The sequence below is a fragment of the Mustelus asterias genome, chromosome 14, assembly GCF_964213995.1.
Source record: "Mustelus asterias chromosome 14, sMusAst1.hap1.1, whole genome shotgun sequence".
NCBI classification, from domain to species: domain Eukaryota; kingdom Metazoa; phylum Chordata; class Chondrichthyes; order Carcharhiniformes; family Triakidae; genus Mustelus; species Mustelus asterias.
This window is the reverse complement of record NC_135814.1, coordinates 106,606,503-106,630,858: the sequence shown is the minus strand read 5'-3', so window position 1 is coordinate 106,630,858 and position 24,356 is coordinate 106,606,503. Positions and strand designations below refer to the sequence as shown.

General features: G+C 44.7%; 1 protein-coding gene across 6 annotated transcripts in view; it reads right to left on the bottom strand.

Annotated features, from left to right (window-relative positions):
• Window positions 1–24,356, bottom strand: part of vps8 (VPS8 subunit of CORVET complex) — a 651,220-nt gene that overhangs the window by 607,849 nt on the left and 19,015 nt on the right. For all 6 annotated transcript variants that reach the window (XM_078229111.1, XM_078229112.1, XM_078229107.1 and 3 more), the window contains 7 exons: window positions 20,651–20,775; window positions 19,316–19,402; window positions 17,912–17,979; window positions 14,954–15,107; window positions 9,427–9,486; window positions 8,533–8,640; window positions 6,030–6,110 (listed from right to left, as the gene is read on the bottom strand). In XM_078229111.1, the coding sequence (XP_078085237.1) occupies window positions 6,030–6,110; window positions 8,533–8,640; window positions 9,427–9,486; window positions 14,954–15,107; window positions 17,912–17,979; window positions 19,316–19,396 (552 nt within the window). In that variant the 5' untranslated portion in view covers window positions 19,397–19,402; window positions 20,651–20,775. The remainder of the gene's footprint in view (window positions 1–6,029; window positions 6,111–8,532; window positions 8,641–9,426; window positions 9,487–14,953; window positions 15,108–17,911; window positions 17,980–19,315; window positions 19,403–20,650; window positions 20,776–24,356) is intronic.

Here is a 24,356-nt window from a genome sequence, read left to right as displayed (position 1 = left end):
TTAAAGTTGGGTTACTCAGGTGGTGAACACAAATTAAAAGTGGGATTTTCCTTTGTGATGCACCCATTATCCAGCTGGATCACTGTCAGTGTGGAGTCTGCACGTTCTCCCTTGTCTGTGTGGGTTTCTTCTGGGTGCTCCGGTTTCATCCCACGGTCCAAAGATGTGTAGATTAGGTGGATTGACCATGTTAAATTGTCCCTTAGTGCCCCAAGATGTGCAGGTTAGGTGGATTGGCCATGACAAATTGCCATTAGTGTCAGGGGGAATTAGTGGGGTAAATACTTGGGGCTACCAGGATCAGGTCTGGGTGGGATTGTTGTTGGTGCAGGTTTGATGGACCAAATGATCTCCTCCTGTACTGCAGGGATATTATGATTACCATCCATAAATATCTCAAGGAACATTTTTAAAACGTAATTTTAAAATTAATTTGGAAAACACTATCCACCTTTACTGGTTCACGGACGGTTTGTGAACTGTGAGTTTGAGCAGAAATGCAACAAAAAAATAAAACACTTCTCAAAACTAGCGTAATTTTGGGCATAGTTTGCATCCAGATTGTTAACTGCACCCAAAGCAGATACTATATTCCCCCCCCCTCCCCCATGTACAATTGCCAGATAAGTCTAAGGAATGCATTAAAATTGAGCAATACGGAATTTTATTTACTTTTCACTACAAGATGCATCAAAATTAGGGTTGCCAACTCTCCAGGCTTCCCTGGAATCTCCAGGATTGGAAGATTAATCTCCTGGACGCTGCTGGGAGCAAATCTGGGAGAAAAATGATAGGAAGCTTAAAAACAAAATTTAAAAAAACAATTTCTTTGAACCTCCTAGTTTTATAAAAGTATTGGAGCTTGAGGGGAGGAGGCCATTTGCTGAGTGAGGCAGTTGGAAACGGACGGTCGGGTGGTGAAATCTCGTCTAGCTAGAGTTGGCAATTCGAGTCGAGATCACTAGGGGCAGGATTTCCCGGCTGTGCTCACGCCAAATCCCGCCAAAAATCAACAGACGTTTTCATGGTCCGTGTCCCGCCTGCTGCGATTTCCATGGTAAATGGGACGGCAAAATTCCAGCCTAGGTCTCTGATAATTCCCAGCAATGTGCTCTTGACTTTCATATTACTAATTCCAGCCAAAGACACAGTTGAGATCCAAGTCTAGAAGTTGAATGTGCTTCTTCGTATTTAGTCCTGGGTCTACATTGCTATTCATATTGAGTTTCTCATTTTGACCACACAGCTGATCATCTATATCACAACCATCCAACTGGTCATTATTTTTTCTGCCCTGACTGGCTATGTTTAGGTCTGTTTACCCTACCCCTTCGCTCACTCACTATTTGCCACCTCCGGTTCTAAATAATATTAGATGGAACCACACACACTCTAGCAAACAAAACAAGTCATTCCATCTGAACATTTAACAGACTACCTTTTGAAAGAGTTAACATCTCCTTCACACTGCCTTCCCCATTCCCTAACCCCTCCCATCCTCCTCTCCCCCCCCCCCCCCCCCCCCCCCCCCCCCCTCCCCCCCCCCCCCCCCCCCCCCCCCCACCGGCTCTATGGAAGTTTCCCTGAATATTTCAGCATGGAAGCAAAAGGAAAGGCAATCATTGAAGCAGCAGGTTCCAATTTGCAACACTGTGGGGTGTTTAATCTCATGGTGGAGATTACCAGCAAAAGCACCACCAGGAAAGCCCCCAAGACAGCACAGAAACAACTCTGTAAAAACCCGCTGCATTATTTTATAGCACGAGGAGAAATGTCAGACTAAGAAAAATCAAATTGCAGTTTCATCCAATCGAATTCTGCTGAAATACAAATAATTAAAACACATTAATTTCCCACTGAAGATAAGCATTATAAACAAAACACAACCTGGCCAGCATTACAGGACACAAGAGGCTAACAATTTATTGTGGGTAATTTTGTGATCAAACAGGTGCCAACAACCTGCATTTATATAGCACCTTTAATCCATACTTCTCTCCACGTCCCCAGTTAGCTGGTATTGTTAACAGTGACTATTCAGATGCTGTCCCTTTGTGTTTCAAAACTATCACCATCATCCCTCTATCCTGACTATATTATCTAATTATATTCAGAGAATCATCCGCAATGCCTTTCCGGTGCCCTCCAAGAGTCAGCCTTAGCCCTCCCCCATTTCTGATCTCCTGCCCCCTAGTAACATCATCCGAGCACATGTATACTGATGACATCCAGCTTTACCATCACCTTGCGACTCTTACAACCCTGCAACATTATCAGACTGCTTGTCTGACATCCCATGCAGGGTGAGCAGAAATTTCCTCCAAGTAAGTATTGGGAAGGTTGAAGCCATTGGTCTACAGTTCCTACTCTAAGCTCCATTCCTTTGCTATCAGCTCCATCCCTCTTCCTGGCGGCTGTCTGGGGCTGTACAAGACCGGGTGCAACTTTGGTCTTGTATGCGACACCGAGATTAAATCGGCATCACACATCCTTGCCGTCACCAAGACTGTCATTCACCACCTGTAAAATACTGCCTAGTCCACCCCTGCATCAGCTTATCTGCTGCTGAAACCATCATCGATGCCCCAGTTGTGCCTCGACTTGACTAGTCCAATGTGCTCCTGGCTGGTCTTCCACAGCCCGCCGCTGGAAATTTGAGCTCATCCAAATTTCCGCTGCCCATGCCCCAACTCATATCAACCCGCACTCACCCATCAGCCCTGTGCTCAGTGACCTTCACTGCTTGCCAATTAAGATACGCCTCGATTTTAAAATGTTCACCTGTTTCCAAATCACTTCCTGGCCTCAACCCACTCTGCAATCTCCTCCAGCCCCACAACCCTCAGATCCCTGATCTCATCTAAGTCCGGCATCTCGAGCACCCCAATTTTAATCGCTGGGGACCATGCCTTCAGCTGTCTGGAGCCCCTAAATGTTTCCCTAAACCCCTCTCCTCATGTTGTTCCACAAAGACAGTATTTAAAACCAACCTCTCTGATCGAGGATTGACCAAATATCTCCTTCATAACTTGGTGTCCAGCTTTGCTTATAAGGTCCCATGAAGTATCTTGAAACATTTTATTATGCTAAAGACACCATTTAAATCTATGTTGTAATAAACATCTGGGCTGCACAGTGGTTAGCGCTGCTGCTTCACAGAGCCAGGAACCCGGATTCAATTCCCTGCTTGGGTCACTGTCTGTGTGGAGTTTGCACATTCTCCCAGTGTCTGCATGGGTTTCCTCCCACAGTTCGAAAGACGTGCTGGTTAGGTGGATCAGCCATGCTAAATTCTCCCTCAGTGTACCCGAACAGGCACTGGAATGTGGTGACCAGGGGATTTTCACAGTAACTTCATTGCAGTGTTAATGTAAGCCTACTTGTGACTAATAAACAAACTTTTTAACTTTAACATCCCAATACACACAGCAGCATTGGGCAGCAGACATTCAAGATTTGAAAAGCACTGCATTGTCCCTGCCAGGACTCCTTTCAAACAAAAACGTTGCTGTTCCTGTAAATTTTAGAAAATGATATGGCATTAAAAGCATATCCCTCAGAAAGCAAGTGTTTTAAAAATAGAATAAACGTATTAAAAATTAAGAAGCTGTAAGAGACTTTCTATGTCAGGTCATGGCAAATTAAGCTTAAGTGATGAGATGGAAGAGACTTGACCTTCAGACTGTAATTTCAATCCATCATTCAGTCTTTCTACAGTCACAGCAACTTGACACAAGAGAAGCAATAATGGACGTGCAGACACTTAAATTACAAAGCTGGGGGGAGCAGAGCAAGTTGCCTCTCAATAAATTCAGTTTATAAAGCTACTCAGAAAGCTTTCTAAAGCATTATCAGAAATAATGCAGTTTGCGTGTTCTCACACCTTCAGCTACTCTGCAGTCATCCACTGCGCCTGGGATAAGACAAGCAGAACCAACCAGCACTGATACTGTGGATACAGACTCCATCTGGTGGGCAGTTGTGAAACATCTAAACTATCAAATTCAGACTGAAATACACCAATAATATCAGATAAAAGAGCTGGGTATTATGGTCACCCACCCACATGTAAAACACAAGGTGATCAGCCAATCACTTTCCCATCCTGAGCTGTCCCTCATTACACAGTGGGTAGGTGTAATAATTGGCAAGCCTGCTGCCAATTTTTAAATGAATAATCAGTCAATTGAGCTTGTTACCAAGCCAATAGACCCAGATAATAAGCGGAGCAGGCCACCACATGTCACTTAATAACGTCCCAGCCTTTTGGCTAAAGTCAAGCTTGGAATTAAGCCCGAGATCAGGTGCAATGCCTGTTCTTGTCAGCTTGGATCTAGTAGGTCTCTCTTGTGGGGCCCATGAATTGGATTCAATGTGAAGTTGAATTGTTTTTTGGAGCAATGTAGGAGATGGGTTAAGGACCTGTCCTCATTTGCAGCCCCGGTAGTGTCCACTAGTGCGCTCTGGCGCTACTGGGACTGCTAAAGGTTCCAGCCAGTCGGATTGGCCACAGCTCAAGGGTAGCGCGTCCTCCCACTGAGGTGCAGAAGTCCCACTCACACCTCGTTCATGCCCCCTGCAGCGTTATTGCTCTGGGGTGGCCTTGTTTAAGGGGGTCAGTTCCTCCCACACCTCACTTCCCCCCCTCCTCACCAAAACCAGCCATTGCAAAATTCAGACCAGAGTCAGTCAAGGGCAAGTGTACAGAGTGGTAAGGGCAACAGTTATCTCCTTTACTGGTTTTGTATGTGAAGTAATAAACCAGGAAATGTGGCAAAATAATCTCCAACAATCAAGACTGATAGCACTTCACCAAATCTAGTTAACGTGCATTCCTGTTTCTTGCAGGGACAAGTGTGACAGTTTACCATGTTAACGAGGAACAGTTACAGCATTTTCACAAGTCCTAAGGATCTAGATAATTGGATAAGTTTAAATCAGCAAACGCAATAACAGATTTCAGTAATGGACATGGAAAGGAATGATGTCGTTTAGAGATCAAAAACAAAGTCCACTGTTAGAATTCAGGAACACTAGAGGAACTATTACACAGCTGGGTGTGTACTGAAACCTTCAAATATTGGAAAGAGGGTAGAGGAACAAATTTACAGAAGGATAAACTACTGCATATGCTGTTGTAAAAGTTGACCTTTGAGGGAGAGGTGATTTATATATCAAGTATAAAAGTGAACACATCTTCACAACACAGATGTGGACTATGTACAATAGGCACCGAGAGAAGTACCACCAGTGCTGCTTCCGCAAGATCCTGCAAATCCATTGGCTGGATAGGCACGGCAACATCAGTGTTCTTGCTCAGGCTGACATCCCCAGCATCAAAGCATTGACAAGCTTTGATCAGCTCCCGTGGAGACCACATTAGCTGTAAGACTGCCACAAAACTCTCAAAACAAGCGCTCTACTCAGAGCTTCAACACAGCAAGCGAGTCCCAGGAGGGCAGAGGAAAGGCTTCAATTCAAAGACACCCTCAAAGTCTCCTTAAAAAAATACAACACCCTCACCAGTGCCTGCGAATCCCAAGTCCTAGGTCACCCTAACTGGAGGAACGGGAAGGAGCCGGACACTTTGGGTTTCATCGCCAAGAGCAAACTGAAGACAAGCGTCGACAGTGAATGGACTGCGTGGCAACCTGGGCACCCCATCCACCCTCCAATCACCCTCTGCCCCACCTGTGACTTTTCTGTGGAAGCAAATCATCATCGACTCCAAGGGACTGCCTAAGAGAAGATCCATGCACATTCCCTGGAATATCCTCAATGCAGCTGCTAGGGTTTCTGACCAGCTGAGGGATTTGCTCCTTTTTCACAATTATTGTTGCTAAATATTTGCTTCACATCAGCTAGCACACAGACAACTAAACATCAATTAAAAAAAACTTCCTCTCAAGCATTAGCAAAGTGTAAAGGAACTGTGAACAACATATTGCCAACTCAGAATCGGACAATAATTTAAACATTAGCTTTGCAATATACAGACACGTACACAGTAATACAAAATCAAAACATACTGTTAAATTGATGAGATCATAGTGCAGGTGTAGCTGTTTCTGCTTGCTCACGTGTAAAGCCCCAGATTCATCTTTCTTCACCTGCAAAGATTCAAGAAAAAAAGATTATTGTTCCACAGATCCTGGCTGGGGGAGGGGGGGGGGGGGGGGGGGGGGGGGGGCAGCTGCGGGGGGGGGGGGGGGGGGCGGGGGGCCGGCCGCGGCGGGGGGGCGGGGGGCGGCCGCGGTGGGGGGGCGGCCGCGGTGGAGGGGCGGGGGGGCAGCCGCGGTGGAGGGGCGGGGGGGCAGCCGCGGTGGAGGGGCGGGGGGGCGGCCGTGGCCGGGGGGGGGGGGGGGGGGGGGGGTCGTGGCGGGGGGGGGGTCGTGGCGGGGGGGGGGGGGGCGGGGGCCGGCCGCGGTGGGGGGGGGGGGCCGACCGCAGCGGGGGGCCGGCCGTGGCGGGGGGGGGACAGGGGGCCGGCTGCAGCGGGGGGCCGGCCGCGCGGGAGGGGGCCGGCCGCGGGGAGGGGCCGGCCGCGGGGAGGGGGCCGGCCGCCGTACACACACAAAAATGATTGAGGTGAATAATCAATAGAAACAGATGTCTGCCTACAATAACACTGATGTGGAGATGCCGGCGTTGGACTGGGGTAAGCACAGCGAGAAGTCTCACAACTCCAGGTTAAAGTCCAACAGGTTTATTTGGTACCACAAGCTTTCGGAGCGCCGCCCCTTCATCATGTGTGTTGGACTTTAACCTGGTGTTGTGAGGCTTTTAACTGTACAATAACAGTGACAGGATCCCAGAAATCCTACAGCACACCAGGGCCAATGTCTATGGGAACCAAATAGCACTGCACGTTTCAGGGGCACATTCCACCTGCCCTCAATGGGGAGGGGGTGACAGGATCAAGTATTGTGTGTCAGGTATTCTCCGGCTGTTCACATCCCGCAGTTACTGCCAGCGAAGACAAAACCTCCGTTCACTGCAGCAGGACCGGAGAATCCCAGCCATGGGCGAGGTCGGAGAATCCGGCCCAATAAATCAATAAACTTTCCATCATCTACATACACAAGTCGCAGCAAATAGTTGAGTATAACGGGCTGGTTACAAAATTGGCTCAGTGGCAGGAGACAAAGGGTAATTGTTGATGGATGTGTTTGTGACTGGATAGATATTTCCAATGGCTTTCTACAGGGCTAAGGATTAAGTTCATCCTTTTTGTGTATATATTAATGATTTGGACATAAATGTAGGAGGAATGAAGAAGTAGTTTGGAGGTGACACAAAAATTGACAGTGTGGTTGATAGTGAGGGGCATGGCTGTGGACTCCAGGAAGATATCAATGGACTGGTCAGATGGGTAGAAAAGTGGCAAATGGAATTCAACCCAGAGAAGTGTTTGGGGTTGCACTTGGGGTGAGGAGACAGGGATAAACAATAGAAGGGAGAATACTGAGGTGTAGAGGAAGTGAGGAACTTTGGAGCGAGTGTCCAATGATCCCTGATTGTAGCAGGATAGGTGGATATGGTGGTTTAGAAGTGTGACAACTCTGTGCCTTTAAGAAATGTATTTATATCATGCTTCTTGTGAAGGGAACATTTTAGCTCTGATTATGGTGCTGATTTGGCTGCTCCAGACAGCCCACCTGAGAATGTAGAAGCATAATTGATCCTAGATATTTTTGTTTTAATCTAAGTTAATGCAGTTTTGTTATGTTTTTGGCGTTGTCCCCTGGAGTTTCAGAGTAGGGTTTAATTAGGTTGCTTGACAAGAGCGTGTCATGTGCGAATGGGAGGAGCTAGACTTACAAAGAGAAAAAATCAGGCAGCTTCTTTTTGGATTTGTAAGGAGCAACAGCCCTTCTCTCTCTCTCTGGAGATTGAAGTTTGGGACCTGCTAGAAAATAGGTATCTCTCTCCAGAGGTGTCCTGGAGGTCTGGGGACGAGCAGCTCATGTACCAGCACGTAAGCCTGTTATTAAGCCGAAGTTTGCCAGCCAGTCCCACCGATGGCGACCCTCCCCACAGTGCGTTTCTTGTTGGCGGAGGATATGAGACATGCAAAACTCCGGAGGCATCGGCAGACCACTGTCTTCTGCAGAGCAAATGAGGAAATTGGAAAAGGCTTAAATTTATTGGGGAATTTAACTGTATGTTGAGAGCTTGCAAATGCAGGATCCAAACACAATGTTGTTTTTAGTGCCCCATTTTGCTGTAGACACTCGCAACAAAAACCCAAAAAAGTGACATTAGGTTCTGGAGTAAAATAACATTTCTTTGGGACTGAACCTACGAACTCTCATTTAAAAAGCTTCTGAGGGGGTAAATTCAAACAGGCTCAGTGTCTAAAAGAGTGGAAATGCCAATGTTAATCTGGATTGAAGGATTTTACAATTGATTTCAATGCTGGGAAGGAACTGAGGGGCCAGTGAATTTTAATGTTGGATATTATTGTTAAATGTATTCCCAGAGCAGGGTGACACTTTCCCATGGGAATCACTGGAAATTTGGTAAACTTACCAAAAGGAAATGGATGGCATCCCCTCGACAAAAGGCCAGCATGGGTGTCACCGCAGCCTGCACCACCACAAATTGCCAAGACAGAAGTGGAACACTCGCTGGATTTGTCTGCAACAATCATAAACAGAAAAGGGAAAACAGAAACGTTCATAAAACTTAGTCCAGTAACATGATCAGACAGGCGGCACAGTGGTTAGCATTACTCTCTCACAGCGCCTGAGACCCGGGTTCATTTTCAGCCTTGGCTCACTGTCTCCGTGAGGTTTGCACGTTCTCCCTGTGTCTGCATGGGTTTCCTCTGGGTGCTCCAGTTTCCTCCCGCAGTCCAAAGGCTAGGTGGATTGGCCATGCTAAACTGCCCATGCTAAACTGCCCCTTGATGTCCCAAAATGTGCAGGTTGAAGGGGATTAGCAGGGTAAATATATGGGGTTAAAGGGTTAGGGCAGGGGAGTGGGCCTGATCAGATGCTCTGTTGGGGAGTTGGTGCAGACTTGATGGGTCAAATGGCTTCCTTCTGCACTGTAGGTATTCCGCCAGGGCAAGTAGTTTATGCGTCTCCACTATAAGAAATCTTACCAAAACCATGCTCCATTTTACTATATCAGCTCATTGCACAGATTATATACAATGCCCAAGAGTGGGCGCAGCAGTGCACAGTGCAACAGGAAGAGGGTTTGTATTAATTCCCTCAGGGGTACTGCAGAACAGAAGCTTCGTCCTCCCCTCACAGGGTGCAGGAAGTGGCAAAATAAACAAAGAAAAATTAGGGGCTATCATTGTCTGTGCTGCTTTCGTGTATCTCCGGGTTTGGGGCAAATATTCCCATTGTGGCATGGGGAGACTTCACTCAGGAAAGCACATTAAACAAAATGTGTAAAGAAAAACACACTTACCTTTCCATATGGAAACGTCAGCCAAACCTTCAACAAGGGTTTCAATCCAATCACCAAAACCTTAAAAATAAAACCATGATTTCAACTTGTTCAGTGCTGGATTAAAAAAATCACTCCCAGTTCCTTTTTAAGGAAAATATACATAACTATATTCACAAAAAATAAAGATTGACAGAAAAAGACACGAAAAACTCGAATGCTTCCCATCTCAAATGTGTTCCTTTCCAACATCCAGACTCAGCTCATTTATACCTGTGGATATGAGTGATTAATTCACATTAATAAATTTACATTTATTCTTCACGCAAGAGAAGTTTGCCTTATAATGGTAAACAGCATCAGTATCAATAATCTCCTTTGACATGCTGCATACTGCAAGGACTCCTTGGAAAAAGCAACTCTTCTCAAAACATTATCAGTAATACAAATATAAAAACAGGACACTGCATATCGGAAACAAAAACAAAGTGCTGGAAAATCGGAGCAGGTCTAACAGCATCTGTGGAATGAGAATATAGCCAGCGTTTCGAGTCTGGATGATCCATGGCACGGTGACACAGTGGTTAGCGCTGCTGCCTCAGAGCACCAGGGACCCAGGTTCGATTCCAGCCTTGGGCCCTGTGTGCGGAATCTGCACGTTCTCCCCATGGCTGCGTGGGTTTCCTCCGGTGCTCCGGTTTCCTCCCACAGTCCAAAGATTAGTTTTATTTATAAAATTAAAATTTATTTATTAGTGTCACAAGTAGGCTTACAGTAACACTGCAATGAAGTTACTGTGAAAATCCCCTAGTTGCCACACTCCAGCACCTGTTTGGGAACACTGAGGGAGAATTTAGCATGGCCAATGCACCTAACCAACATTTCTTTTGGACGGGAAATGTGCAGACTCTGCACAGACAGTGACCCAAGCCTGGAATCAAACCCGGGTCCCTGGCACTGAGGCAGCAATGCGAACCACTGTGCCGCCCCAATGCTGGTAAATGTCAGGTCATCCATTTTGGTAGGAATAACAGCAAAATGGACTATTATTTAAATGGTAAAAAATTGCAGCATGCTGCTGTGCAGAGGGACCTGGGTGTCCTTGTGCAAGAATCACAAGGAGTTGGGTTGCAGGTGCAGGAGGTAATTAAGAAGGCAAGTGGAATTTTGTCCTTCATTGCTTGAGGGATGGAATTTAAAAACAGGGAGGTTATGTTGCCGTTGTATAAGGTGCTGGTGAGGCCACACCTGGAGTACTGTGTACAGTTTTGGTTACCTTACTTAAGGATATACTGGCACTGGAGGGGATGCAGAGGAGATTCACCAGGTTGATTCCGGAGTTGAGAGGGTTGGCTTATGAGGAGAGGCTGAGTAGATTGGGGCTATACTCATTGGAATTCAGAAGAATGAGGGGAGATCTTATAGAAACATATAAGATTATGAAGGGAATAGATAAGATAGAAGCAGGGAAGTTGTTTCCACTGGCAGGTGAAACTAGAACTAGGGGCATGGCCTCAATATAAGGGGGAGTAGATTTAGGACTGAATTGAGGAGGAACTTCTTTACACAAAGGGTTGTGAATCTGTGGAATTCCCTGTCCAGTGAAGCAGTTGAGGCTACCTCATTGAATGTTTTTAAGGCAAGGATGGATAATTTTTTGAACAGTGAAGGAATTAAGGGTTATGGTGAGCGGATGGGTAAGTGGAGCTGAGTCCACAAAAAGATCAGCCATGATCTTATTGAATGGCGGAGCAAGCTCGAAGGGCCAGATGGCCTACTCCTGCTCCTAGTTCTTATGTTCGGGTTAAGTTGATTGGCCATGCTAAATTGCCCCTTACTGTCCCAAGATGTATAGATCAGATGGGATCAGACATGGTAAATGTGTGAAGAAACAGGGATAGGGCAGGGAAGAGGGCCTGAGTAAGATACGCTGTCAGAAAGTTGATGCAGACTCAACAGGCTGAATGATCTCTACTGCACTATCGGGATTCTATGATGCTATGAAATGTTGGCTCTGTTCCACAGATGATGTTGGACCTGCTGAGATTTTCCAGCATTTTCTGTTTTTATTACCAGTAATACTCCTTCCATGTAGGCCAGCTTTCGAACTTTTACAGGTCTGACCAGTTATAATAATATCACAGCTGGGCCAGTATGAAGTCTCAGCCTGGTCTGTGTCTCCTTTTGTGGGTGTAAAGATGCACAGAGAAGCTGCAAACACTGTGGTCTCTCCATTGCAAAGAAACAAAAGACAGCCATTTAAAGAGCACCTTCCTTGACTTCAGAATGTCCCAAAGCAGCTTCTGGTAAATGAAGTGCTTTTGAATTGTGTTCACTGTTGTAACGCCGAGCATTTGGCAAAGCAAACAGCACTGGGAAAATTACAGATAATCTTTTCAGCTGCTATTTCATGCAGGTGATGCTTCATCCAGTGAGCTGAAACCTTCTCCTGTGCAGCAAAATTAACTTGACAATTCACTGAATAAAATAAAAGGTCATTTCCTGCCAGGCCAACAGGATAAAGGGAATATTTCCCGAGGGTTGGGAACACTTACCAGTAACATAATACCAGTTGTGACTGCCAGCCGCTGGCCACTGAACTCTGAATCACAAGATCACAGGAAGCAAGCAAAGGAACAAGCGATGCCTGAACACAAACATCACTAACTGCCTAGGCAACCAGGTCAGTAATCTTAGCAAACCACAATCCTGGTCATTTTTAGCCAGCTGTCAATGCGTTACAATGATTCTGCAGGTCAGCTGGATAACCATCAGCCTTACTTTCTCAATTTAACAAATATTCAACCCAGCATAAGACCCTCGTTTCCACGGCTCTTGCACTCTCCTGGCATTGGGCGGCATGGTGACATAGTGGTTAGCACTGCTGCCTCACAGTACCAGGGACCTGGGTTCGATTCCCAGCTTGGGTCACTGTCTGTGTAGAGTCTGCACGTTCTCCCCATGTCTGCCTGGGTTTCCTCCAGGTGCTCCGGTTTCCTCCCACAGTCTGAAAGACGTGCTGGTTAGGTGGATTGGCCGTGCTAAATTCTACCTCAGTGTACCCGAACAGGCGCCACAATGTGGCGACTCGGAGATTTTCACAGTAACTTCATTGCAGTGTTAATGTAAACCTACTTAGGACACTAATAAATAAACTTTAAACTTTGCAAAGGAGTTGGAAGTCTGGGCGGCACAGTAGCACAGTGGTTAGCACTGCTGCTTCACAGCTCCAGGGACTTGGGTTCGATTCCCGGCCTCGGGTCACTGTCTGTGTGGAGTTTGCACATTCTCCTCGTGTCTGCGTGGGTTTCCTCCGGGTGCTCCAGTTTCCTCCCACAGTCCAAAGGTGTACGGGTTAGGTTGATTGGCCATGCTAAAAAAAAATTGCCCTTAGTGTCCTGAGATGCGTAGGTTAGAGGGATTAGTGGGTAAATATGTAGGGATGTGGGGTAGGGCCTGGGTGGGATTGTAGTCGGTGCAGACTCAATGGGCCGAATGGCCTCTTTCTGTACTGTAGGGTTTCTATGATTCTATTTCTATGATCAATTTGACTCAGCTTATTTTATAATTAATAATGACTCAGTAATTATTTTGAAACTTCAAAACAAATCAGAAATGTTTAAATTTCTAACTTAATGCAACATTTTCTCATTTGTACAAACATCAATCCTGGGAATGGAATATCTTTCCACTTGTGGCAGCTTCAAGCACCCAAGCTCAGTTGCAGCAAGTGTGTGTAACATTTTGGAAAAGGGCTTCAAATCCACGTGGTACAATCAGGGAACAGACTGCAAATGAAAGCCACATTTTACAATCACCCGACCTGCGTCACACATCGAAACAAAATACCTCCAAAGATTCCAGGATTTAATTGTTGGAAACAATCGGCTGTTTCTCAACAACCATCAAGTAACATTAAAAACTCATTTCATTATTATATAGCGACTTTAACATAAAGTCCCAAGATATTTCAGCAACAGGATTAAAGAAAATGGACAACAAGCCAAAAAGGGAGCCATCATGGCAGCATGATGGTTAGCACTGCTGTCTCACAGTGCCAGAGACCCAGGTTCAATTCAGCTTGGCTCACTGTCTGTGTGCAGTTTCCCCGTGTCTGCGTGGGTTTCCTCCGGGTGCTCCGGTTTCCTCCCACAGTCCAAACATGTGCGGGTTAGGTTGATTGGCCGTGCTAAATTGTCCCTTAGTGTCAGGGGGATTGGCAGGGTAAGTACATGGGGGTACGTGACCTGGATTGTTGCCAGTGCAGGCTCCATGGGCCGAATGGCCTTCTTCTGCACTGTAGGGATTCTACGATTCTATGGTTAGGAAAAAGGAATAAACATTTTGTTGAAGAGTTAGTTCTGAGGTGGTTTTTTGAAAAGGACAAACAGAGAGGGATAAAGGAGGGAAAATTCAGTGTGATACTCAGGCAGCTGAGGACTCTCAGGGACAAAGATCAGAGTGTTCAAGAGCTAGACATCCAGCAAAGCTCAGGTTGGGTCAAGCCACAAGGATTTAAAATGAAGATGAAACTTTAAAATTTAATATATTGGGTGACAAGGACCGACAATGTAGGTCAGCAAAGACGGGTTAATAAACAAGCACGATTTAGTTAGAGGCAGAATAGATGCAGTCAACGGTTGGACAATTTGAAACTGATGGGGGTGGAGGATGCGAGGCCAGTAGCAAGAGCCTTGATGAACCTGAGTCTGGAGGTAACAAAGGCATGTAGAATTGGCCATCTTCCTGTTCCCCCTTCACCTTAATGCTGCTCTTACTTTGTATCTCAGTTTCATCTGTTGCTGTGAAGTTCCTGACCTGCCTCGACCTGCTCAATTAACATTCACCACCAGGTCAGTGCCACAACCAAATGTTACCAAATGCAAGTGGAAATCCCTCCTGCCACCAATCAAAGCTCAATTGAGCATGAAATTTCTCCTCACCTCAGTTCTAAAAGGTTTACCCCTTATCCTCAAACTATGACCCCCAGTTCTGGACTTTGTCTGATTATGCCACTCCCTTCCAAATGCCGAGTTATGAAACCCTTGATAATAGACTCTAGAAACTTCCCCAGTACCGACGTTAGGCTCACTGGTCTATAGTTCCCTGTTTTCTCTCTACTTCCCTTTTTGAATAGTGGGCTTACATTAGCTACTCTCCAATCTGTAGGAATCAGTCCAGAGTCCAAAGAATTTTAGAAAATAACCACCAATGGATTCACTATTTCCAGGGCCACTTCCTTCCATACGCTGGGATGAAGATTATCACTACCTGGAGATTTATCCACCTTTAATCTAATCAATTTCCCCAAAATAATTTCTCTACTAATGCTGATTTCCTTCAGCTCCTCACTGAAACTTGTTTCTCTCAGAACTTCAACTGACCATATTAATCATTGACCATACTTGTGGGTCCTCTGATAGCCAGCTGCAGGTACATTGGCTCAAGTGCATAGTCACCTGTTCTCTGGTGCACATCATGAGAGATGGGAAGGAAGACTGAACTGAGAGGGGAGATTTTTATCACTCATTGAAGATTGTATGTATACCTTGGTTAAGGATGCCATCGCCAGTAGTGCGTGCTGTGTAATCGGATGATCTCTCAGCTCTGGCTTCACAAGTAAAGGCTCAATACAGCAAACTTCACCTTTAGCTCCACTAAACAAACAGCGGGACTCACAGGTTCTCACTCCCATTACTCTTCTGTGATAAAAAAGTATAAAATAAATTTCAGATATACAAGTTCCCCCAGCTGTGTGTGCTAAAGTTTTTGTTTTTAAATCTCCCATTAGATTACAACAAATCCACAATTTAAAGAATCATTCATGTAACGTTCTTCCAATATCAGAGGAAATAGACTACAGTAGTTTTAAAGTATTATTATATCACAGCCCTGATAAAAGGAATTAATCATCTCGTCAAAGAAAACATTGATTTCCACCAAGATCTGCGCTTTTGAAACTTTGTATGAGAAATATTACATTGCTTTATACATCAAAAAAGCACTCCAGGAAAGTTAAAAGAATTACAACAGTTCATCAGAGTAGCTCATCACTAACTTCACAAGCGCAATCGGAACAGGTGACAAATACTAACCTTGCCAGCTTTGCCCACAAGCCACGAAAGAATTTTTTAAAAAAACTATGCATTGCAATATCTGCATGCATATTAGGTAACATTTTGTGCCTTGCGATAATCAGCTTTGGATTAAGATCAGCCATGATCGTACTGAATGGCAGAGCAAGCTCGAGGGGCCAGATGGCCTACTCCTGCTCCTAGTTCTTATGTTATTGGAGACAGCGATGCACATAATCCTTGGAAGGCAGATTGAACAGTGAGAGTTTGAGAACGGATAAATGTCCTTGCTTTATGCTTGATTACATTTGGAGAAACTGGTCTTTCTCCAGGACACTACATGAGCAAGGTGAAGCCCATGGGGTGGCACAGTGGTTAGCACTGCTGTCTCACAGCTCCAGGAATCCAGGTTCGATTCCCAGCTTGGGTCACTGTGTGTGTGGAGTTTGCACGTTCTCCCAGTGTCTGCATGGGTTTCCTCTAGGTGCTCCTGTTTCCTCCGACAGTCCAAAGATGTGCGGGTTAGGTTGATTGGCCATCCTAAATTGCCCCTTAGTGTCCCGGGCTACATAGGTTACAGGGATTAGCAGGGTAAATATGTGGACTTACAGGGATAGGGCCTGGGTGGGATTGTTGTTGGCTGAATGGCCTCCTTCTGCACTGTAGGGATTGTATGATGATTCTCTAATGGAGTAAGTGTGGCATGGCTTAGTTTGATGAACTGAATGCCTTACTTTTTCCCATGCTTTTTGTCAACCCATCCCATTTCTATTCCCTCTCTTTCCTTCAGTACTTTTTAACTCTGGAAGAAACTCGTGGCTTTGAATTTAACAGAAGGTGCTCAATGCGAACACATATGGGGCTCATTTGTCCCAAATTGCAGCTAAAACTTCAAATACCCTATAATCTTAACAGAGATGTTGCATTTAAATGCAAGAAAGTCATATTTTTAATCACCAGCACTTCAGGTCATTAAATCATAGGCCTGAACTCTACCACCACACCCGCCACGGAATCGGGCGAGGGTTCGACAACAGAAATCTCCATTGATCTCGGGCGGGAATTTCCGGTCTCGCCTGAGCAAGGCTGTAAAATCCCACCCATAGAATGCCTACAGAAAGAGGCCATTTGGACCATTGAACCTGCACTGACAATAATCCCAACCAGGCCCTATCCCCATAACCTCACATATTTACCCTATAATCCCCCTGACACCAAGGGGAAATTTACCATGGCCAATCAACCTAACTCGTACATCTTTGAAGTGTGGGAGGAAACCGGAGCACCCGGAGGAACCCCACGCAGACAATGTGCAAACTCCATACAGACAGTGACCCGAGGCCGGAATTGAACCCAGGTCTCTGGCGCTGAGAGGCAGCAATGCTAACCATTGTGCCGTCATGCCGTTAGATGTTTAAATTAAATTATAACCGGTCATAAGCCAAAAGAAATTTTCTCATCCACATCATTGTGCTGAAATGCCGAGCTTAAAAGCAGCATTCGATATAAATTTTAATATGAATTTCTCCTTCTGTCTTTCTCTTCCCCTTCTCATGGGCAGCACGGTGGCACAGTGGTTAGCACTGCTGTCTCACAGTGCCAGGGACCTGGGTTCGATTCCCGGCTTGGGTCAGTGTGTGTGTGGAGTCTGCACGTTCTCCCCGTGTCTGCGTGGGTTTCCTTCGGGCGCACCGATTTCCTCCCACAGTCCGAAACATGTGCTGGTTAGGTGCATAGACCTGAACAGGCGCCAGAGTGTGGCGACTCGGGGAATTTCACAGTAACTTCAATGCAGTGTTAATGTAAGCCTTACTTGTGACTAATAAATAAACTTTAAGGTGATAAATGATGTTGCAGGATAGCACAGGCTCTGGCAGCCCTTCTCTATGTGCCAGTGAGCTAAAGGATGGGCGAGGGAATCAGTTAAACCTGATCCCAGATCCGCCAGCATCCACACAAGCTCATTTTTCAACAAAGCTCTCCAATTGCATTTAGGAATGGAAAGAAAATTGCCACAGTCCCTGGTCCAGGGAGGCAACATCGATGGACAGGTTGGCTTCACGCAGTTCAAACCCAACACTTACAGAAACTTGCCTGCGGGAAAGCACACACAGAGCAAACGAGGAGGAAATACAGGGAAGTGTGAATCTGCTCATTAAAGCCACAAATAAATCCAGACTTTGAAACAGTGTGATAACAATGTTCAGAACAGTGTGCATCAATCTTCTGTGATCACACTAGCAGTGAAGAACATCCACACTAACTGACATGTTTAATCTTGTGCATTTTGTGCAGTAACTCTAATCTGAAAGTGAAATTTAATCATAAACTGACATGATTAAATAGAGGATAATGGAGGAGATGTTTCTGAAGATCTCCTCTGGCAAGGAGTATTCTCCCTCGTGCAATATTCATACAGAAATACATCTTACTTGAAGGCGAGCTCAAACACCGAGCCTCCACTATCATTGCAAATGGCAGCAGTCGGATCATCAGTAAACTGCAAAAGAAAGAATAATTCACATCTGGTGCAAAGAAAATTATCCAAACTATTCTGTTCCAATAATCCTAGTTCAAAACAGGCGACAAACACAAGATATTTGCTCCAAAATCCATTTAATCATTTTTAATAATCCTATCTTTTCTGCAGATTAAAGAGCTCATTGATTTACCCACAACCACAAATGATCTCAAACCAATTATAAATACCCTGTATTACTATAAGAAGTCTCAACACCAGGTTAAAGTCCAACAGGTTTATTTGGTATCACGAGCTTTCGGAGCACTGCTCCTTCATCAGGTGAGTGGATAAATGTTCTTGATTTATGCTTGAGTATGTTTGAGAGACAGGTCTTCCTCCACTCACCTGATGAAGGAGCAGCGCTCCAAAAGCTCGTGATTCCAAATAAACCTGTTGGACTTTAACCTGGTGTCGTGAGACTTCTTACTGTGCCCACTCCAGTCCAACGCTGGCATCTCTACATCTGGTATTACTATATAATGTGAATAAGGCTTTTACAGCTGGTTCCCTTAACCTGTTACCTTCCTATCAAAATGTCTGATGCTTTTTTTTAAGCTATGGAAGCCCCTTCCCCATTACCAATTATGAAATGCACCAATTATAATTCCTTATATTGATATAGTCGTTTTCTACCTGTGGACGTCAAGAAAACAAATAATTCTCACCCTCATTCTTGTCATCTGTCCCAGTTAAACAGACAGCATAATTTTTAAGTGCATTTCCAGGAAATTTCTAAAATGATAACCCAGGTGTCAATTACCATTCTTCATTTGAAAACAAGGATGAGAATCTTGATATCAAGATGTCGCTTGACTGGAATCCAATGCAGGTCCGCAAGCACACTGATGATATGGGAAGGGGGGTTGTGAGAGTTACGTTTTGGACGACCTCAAGTTTATAAAGCATTGAATGTGGAGGGCAGCCAGAAGGACACTGAAATAGTCAAGTCTGTAGGTAATAAAGATGTAAATGAGGGTTGCAGAAGCAAGTGAGCTCAGACAGGAGCAGAATTGGGTGAAATCAGGGAGGAAGAAACAGACAACTTTAGTGATGGCATGAGTATCTCATCTCGGGGTCAAATATAACACCAGGATTGCAAACAAGCTGGTTTGGTCTCAGACTGTTGCCGGGGAGAGGGATGGTGTTGGTAGCTAGGGAACGGAGTTTGGAGCAGGAACCAAAAGCAATGGCTTCAGTTTTCCCAACATTTATTTGGAATATGCCAGGGTTAGGGTTAGAGTTAGTGTTACAGTATGATGGAGTTAGGGTTATGGTTAGAGCATGCTAAGGTTATAGTTCGAGTATGTTAGGTTACCTTAATGTGCAGGACAGCAGTTCCTGGAGGATGTGCATCAGTTATTGTTCTCAACAACTTCCCGTTTGCCAGATCCCACATGGTAATCTACAGAAGGCAATAAAACACACACAATTAAGATTCTTAAGGCCTGGATTTTCACTCCTGTCGGAAAAATTCCAATCTGATTTATGAAAAGTGCCCTGGCTGTTCCGTCTTCCATCAGGATAGGGGAGGGTGTGTTTACAGGAAGTTAGGCCCACAACTCATGGCGAGTGTTCAGAGGCAGCCACAGGGGCTGCCGGGAGCAGAAGTGGGCCGTATAAAAGGCCTGTTTCAGTGAATGAGACTTCATCCCAGCCACAAAACAAAACAGAAATTAATTTTAATAAAGGCCTCACCCACTTCCCATGCCAACCCATGCTCCTGCTCACTTCACCATCATAACCTCTGTGCCAACCTAGACAAGCCTATGTCCTTCTATCCATTCTCCATGACCCTTTATAACCCCTACCACAACTCAGTGCCAACTCATGCTATCCCTTACCCCGCTCTAGTAACACCCCCCTGACCTTACACTCTCCAAGCTAACTCACCCATCATGGGCAGACCCCAGGACTGAGATGAAATAAAATAAAGTTTTCACTTTATAACTAGGTTTCCAGCATCCACAATATTTTGTTTTTATTAAAATAAAGCCCTAATTGTGTATTACAGATTTTATTAAGAAATGTTCTCATTCATAAAAACCATTCACTAAATCTACATTTCTTCAACTACATAACCCTGTATAAAAATAAACATTTCATTCAAGTGCTAAATTCCTTACAAAAACAAGAATTTGTATTCATAGCTCCACATCTAAGACTTTATAACAGCTTTAGGCTGTCAATCAATCTGTGAACTGACAGGCATCCCACCTTGATTATGACAGGTTGCAAAATCAGTCATGCAGCACAACTGTATAATGAAAGCCCTCAGGCTTATGTCAGCAGACAGAGCGAAATAGCAAGCACTGTTTTTTAAATGAATGTCATTTAATTAAGGAAATGAAGGATCCAATGGATAATGTGCTTGAAAATGTAATTATTCTTGCCTCAGAATAAAAGAACTGAACTGTGGTACTCAGGTTACTGCATGTTCAAGAGCCATGATTTGACAAGAACTCCACCAACTCAATGTTTAGATAGAGTAATAACAAAAATGGTGGCTAAAACTGAAGGCTGGTTTCAGACAAATGCACAAAAAAATCCTTGCCCCCCCCCCTGCCCGCCAAACAAAGCAAAAGGACCTCAGGGCTTCCATTCATAACCCTATTACAATGAAGAATAACAACAGCATGTCAACTAAGCTTACCTGCCCTTTAGCAAAGCCACAGAGCAGCCGCGTGCAGTCAATGTTGATACTAAGTGCCGATACAGCTCCATACTGAGCCCCAACTGCTGTGCTCCCCAGACACAGGCGCAGAGCCTGATTTGGATCTGAAAAACAAATATCTTTCAGAAACAGAAGGAAAATTTATCGCTTGGTTACACACCTCCCACTTCTAAGGCTGTGAAAAGAATACCACCGGCACCATCCATGCATCCAATCTGTGGCTTTATCTAAATTTTATAAGCCTTGTTATAACCTTTGCTTCAAAGCATAGCAGAAAATATCAGAGATTGAAGCTTCAAGGAAAGGATTTTACCCAGGAGATCTAGTTATTTAAATAAAAATGAATTCCAGGACAGCAACAACACTTATGAACTCTTTTTGGACAAAGAAGTTTTTTGGTTTGATTTAGATACTTGATTCAATGGTAAGTTAATAGATATTTCTAACCAACTATCTTTCCCCTACACTCAAGCACAAGAACGTGAAATGAAGGGGCAACTGAAGTATTTAATAGTGTGCCAATTCACAGCTTGTTTTTTTTACAAAGGACTAAACAGAAGAGGGATTGAGGGATGTAAGAACACAAAGAGAGAAGGTACTGAACAGACTGAAATGTTCATCAAATAAAGAAAATATCAGGGCTGTACAGGGGAAGAACTTGCATGATATAAAGCCCTGTTTCATATAGGGCAGCAAGGTGAAATAAAGTATCTAAAAGCAATAAAAAGCTTGCATTTATAAGAACATAAGAAATAGGAGCAGGAGTAGGCCATCTAGCCCCTCGAGCCTGCCCCGCCATTCAATAAGATCATGGCTGATCTGAAGTGGATCAGTTCCACTTACCCGCCTGATCCCTATAACCCCTAATTCCCTTAACCGATCAGGAATCCATCTATCCGTGATTTAAACATATTCAACGAGGTGGCCTCCACCACTTCAGTGGACAGAGAATTCCAGAGATTCATCACCCTCTGAGAGAAGAAGTTCCTCCTCAACTCTGTCCTAAACTGACCCCCCTTTATTTTGAGGCTGTGCCCTCTAGTTCTAGCTTGGAACCCTAAGCTTGGAAAGAATCTCTCCATCTCTACCCTATCCAGCCCCTTCATTATCTTATAGGTCTCTATAAGATCCCCCCCTCAGCCTTCTCAATTCCAACGAGTACAAACCCAATCTGCTCAGTCTCTCCACATAATCAACACCCCTCATCTCTGGTATCAACCTGGTGAACCTTCTCTGCACTCCCTCCAAGGCCAATATATCCTTCCGCAAATAAGGGGACCAATACTGCACACAGTATTCCAGCTGCGGCCTCACCAATGCCCTGTACAGATGCAGCAAGACATCTCTGCTTTTATATTCTATCCCCCTTGCGATATAGGCCAACATCCCATTTGCCTTCTTGATCACCTGTTGCACCTTGCCTTCTTGATCACCTGTTGCACCTGCACCTTGTCCTCATGCACAAGGACCCCCAGGTTCCTTTGCACAGTAGCATGTTGTAATTTTTTTTCCATTTAGATAATAATCCAATTTGCTATTATTTCCTCCAAAGTGAATAACCTCACATTTGTCAACGTTATACTCCATCTGCCAGATCCTCGCCCACTCACTCAGCCTGTCCAAATCTCTCTGCAGATCTTCTACGCCCTCCACACGATTCACTTTTCCACTTATCTTTGTGTCGTCTGCAAACTTTGTTACCCTACACTCAGTCCCCTCCTCCAAATCGTCTATATAAATGGTAAATAGTTGAGGCCCCAGTACCGATCCCTGCGGCACGCCACTAGTTACCATCTGCCAACCAGAAAAGCACCCATTTATTCCGACTCTCTGCTTCCTGTCGGATAGCCAATCCCCAATCCAAGCTAACACCCTACCCCCAACTCCGTGTGACCCAATCTTCTTCAGCAACCTTTTGTGAGGCACCTTATCAAACGCCTTTTGGAAACCCAAAAACACCGCATCCACCGGTTCCCCTCCGTCAACCTTCCATGATCCCAGCAACCCACCCTATAATGATTCACAACAAATGAATACAGGTACTTTTGTTCTGTGTAATGTGTGAAACACAACAGCCATATTGCAGATGGCAAGCTCCCACACCCAGCCCCCCACGCCCCCCCCGACCCACCATCGCTCCCCTCCCCTCCACCACTCACCCTCCTCCCCGTCAACATCAATTAAACAAATTACCAGGTCATCTGTTTGGTAGATGCAAATTGACAGATAAATCATCGAAGCACAGACTAGTACAGCGCAGACTGAGACTATCTGACCCATCAAGTCTGTAGCAGCTCTTTCAAAAAAAATTCCAGATGGCCCCCACTCCCATGTTCATTCTCCCCACCCCTGCAATTTTTCCTCCATGTATATATCCACTTCCCTTTGAAGGATGCTATTGAATTTGTATCCAACACTAACTGCTCCTAACATTACCCTGGAAAACAGAATACACCGTGCTCTTTAAATAGTGCCAAGGGATCGGTGATGTGTACCTGACACCATCTGATCTGAAAGATGACCCAGCTCTGGCAGTGCAGCACTCCCTCAGCGCTGCACTGAAATCTCAGCACGGATTGTGATTATGGGACTTGAACTCAACTATAGGTGAGATGTATGTTCCCAAACATTTAACGAGTTGAATACAACCCAATAAATAAATTACACACACGCACGAATTGGAGAAAGGAAAGCCATGAATCTGGCAGCCCCGAATGCTGGCCTTTAATGTGGGAAAATCTGTCAAATCTGCTTATACCACAGCATCTTATCATTTGGATAAACTTCAAATCTGCTGCATCATTTCAGTCTTATTGACAAGTATCCCAAAAAATAAGAGGCATTCTTATAATATTTTAAACAAAAAACTTTTACTGAACAACTACCACTCTCCCTTTACACCAATATTGCAAAGGCTTTTTAAAACTCTCATTTACAAAAAAATAATCAGTTGACATTTAGAATCATAGAATAGAATCATAGAATCCTACAGTGCAAAAGGCGGCCGTTTGGCCCATCGAGTCTGCACCGACAACAATTCCACTCAGGTCCTATCCCCATAGCCCGTTGTATTTACCCTGTTAATCCCCCGACACTAAGGGGCAAGTTAGCATGACCAATCAACCTAACCTGCACATTTTTGGAGTGTGGGAGGAAACCCACGCAGACACAGGGAGGACAAGCAATCTCCGCACAGTACCCAAGGTTGGAATTGGACCCAGGTCCCTGGCAGTGTGAGGCAGCTGTGCTAACCACTGTGCCTCCGTGCTGTAATAGTATTATTTTTGTTTCACTCTTGACTAATAAAATCCTTGAGCACAAATTCTGAAACCAGTACTGTACCAGTACAACTTATCAGTAATAAAAACACTAATAGCTATTGATGGATATAGAATCATTAACCTGTCTTATTTTAATAAAATATTAGCATTTATTGGGTTAGAGGGAATGATTTTAATTAAAAATGCAATATACAATCATTTACTCTTTGCCAAACATCTCCACCATTTACAAATAACAACCTATTTCTAGTATACCTCTCGCCGTAAGACAATCATAGTGGGAAATTCATTCAGTACACATATGTAAGTAGAGACAATGTGTATACCTGCTGGTGAAAGAATACTGCACTACAGCCATATTACTCGTGTATGGCCTCAAACTTAAAACTTCATATCGCTTATCG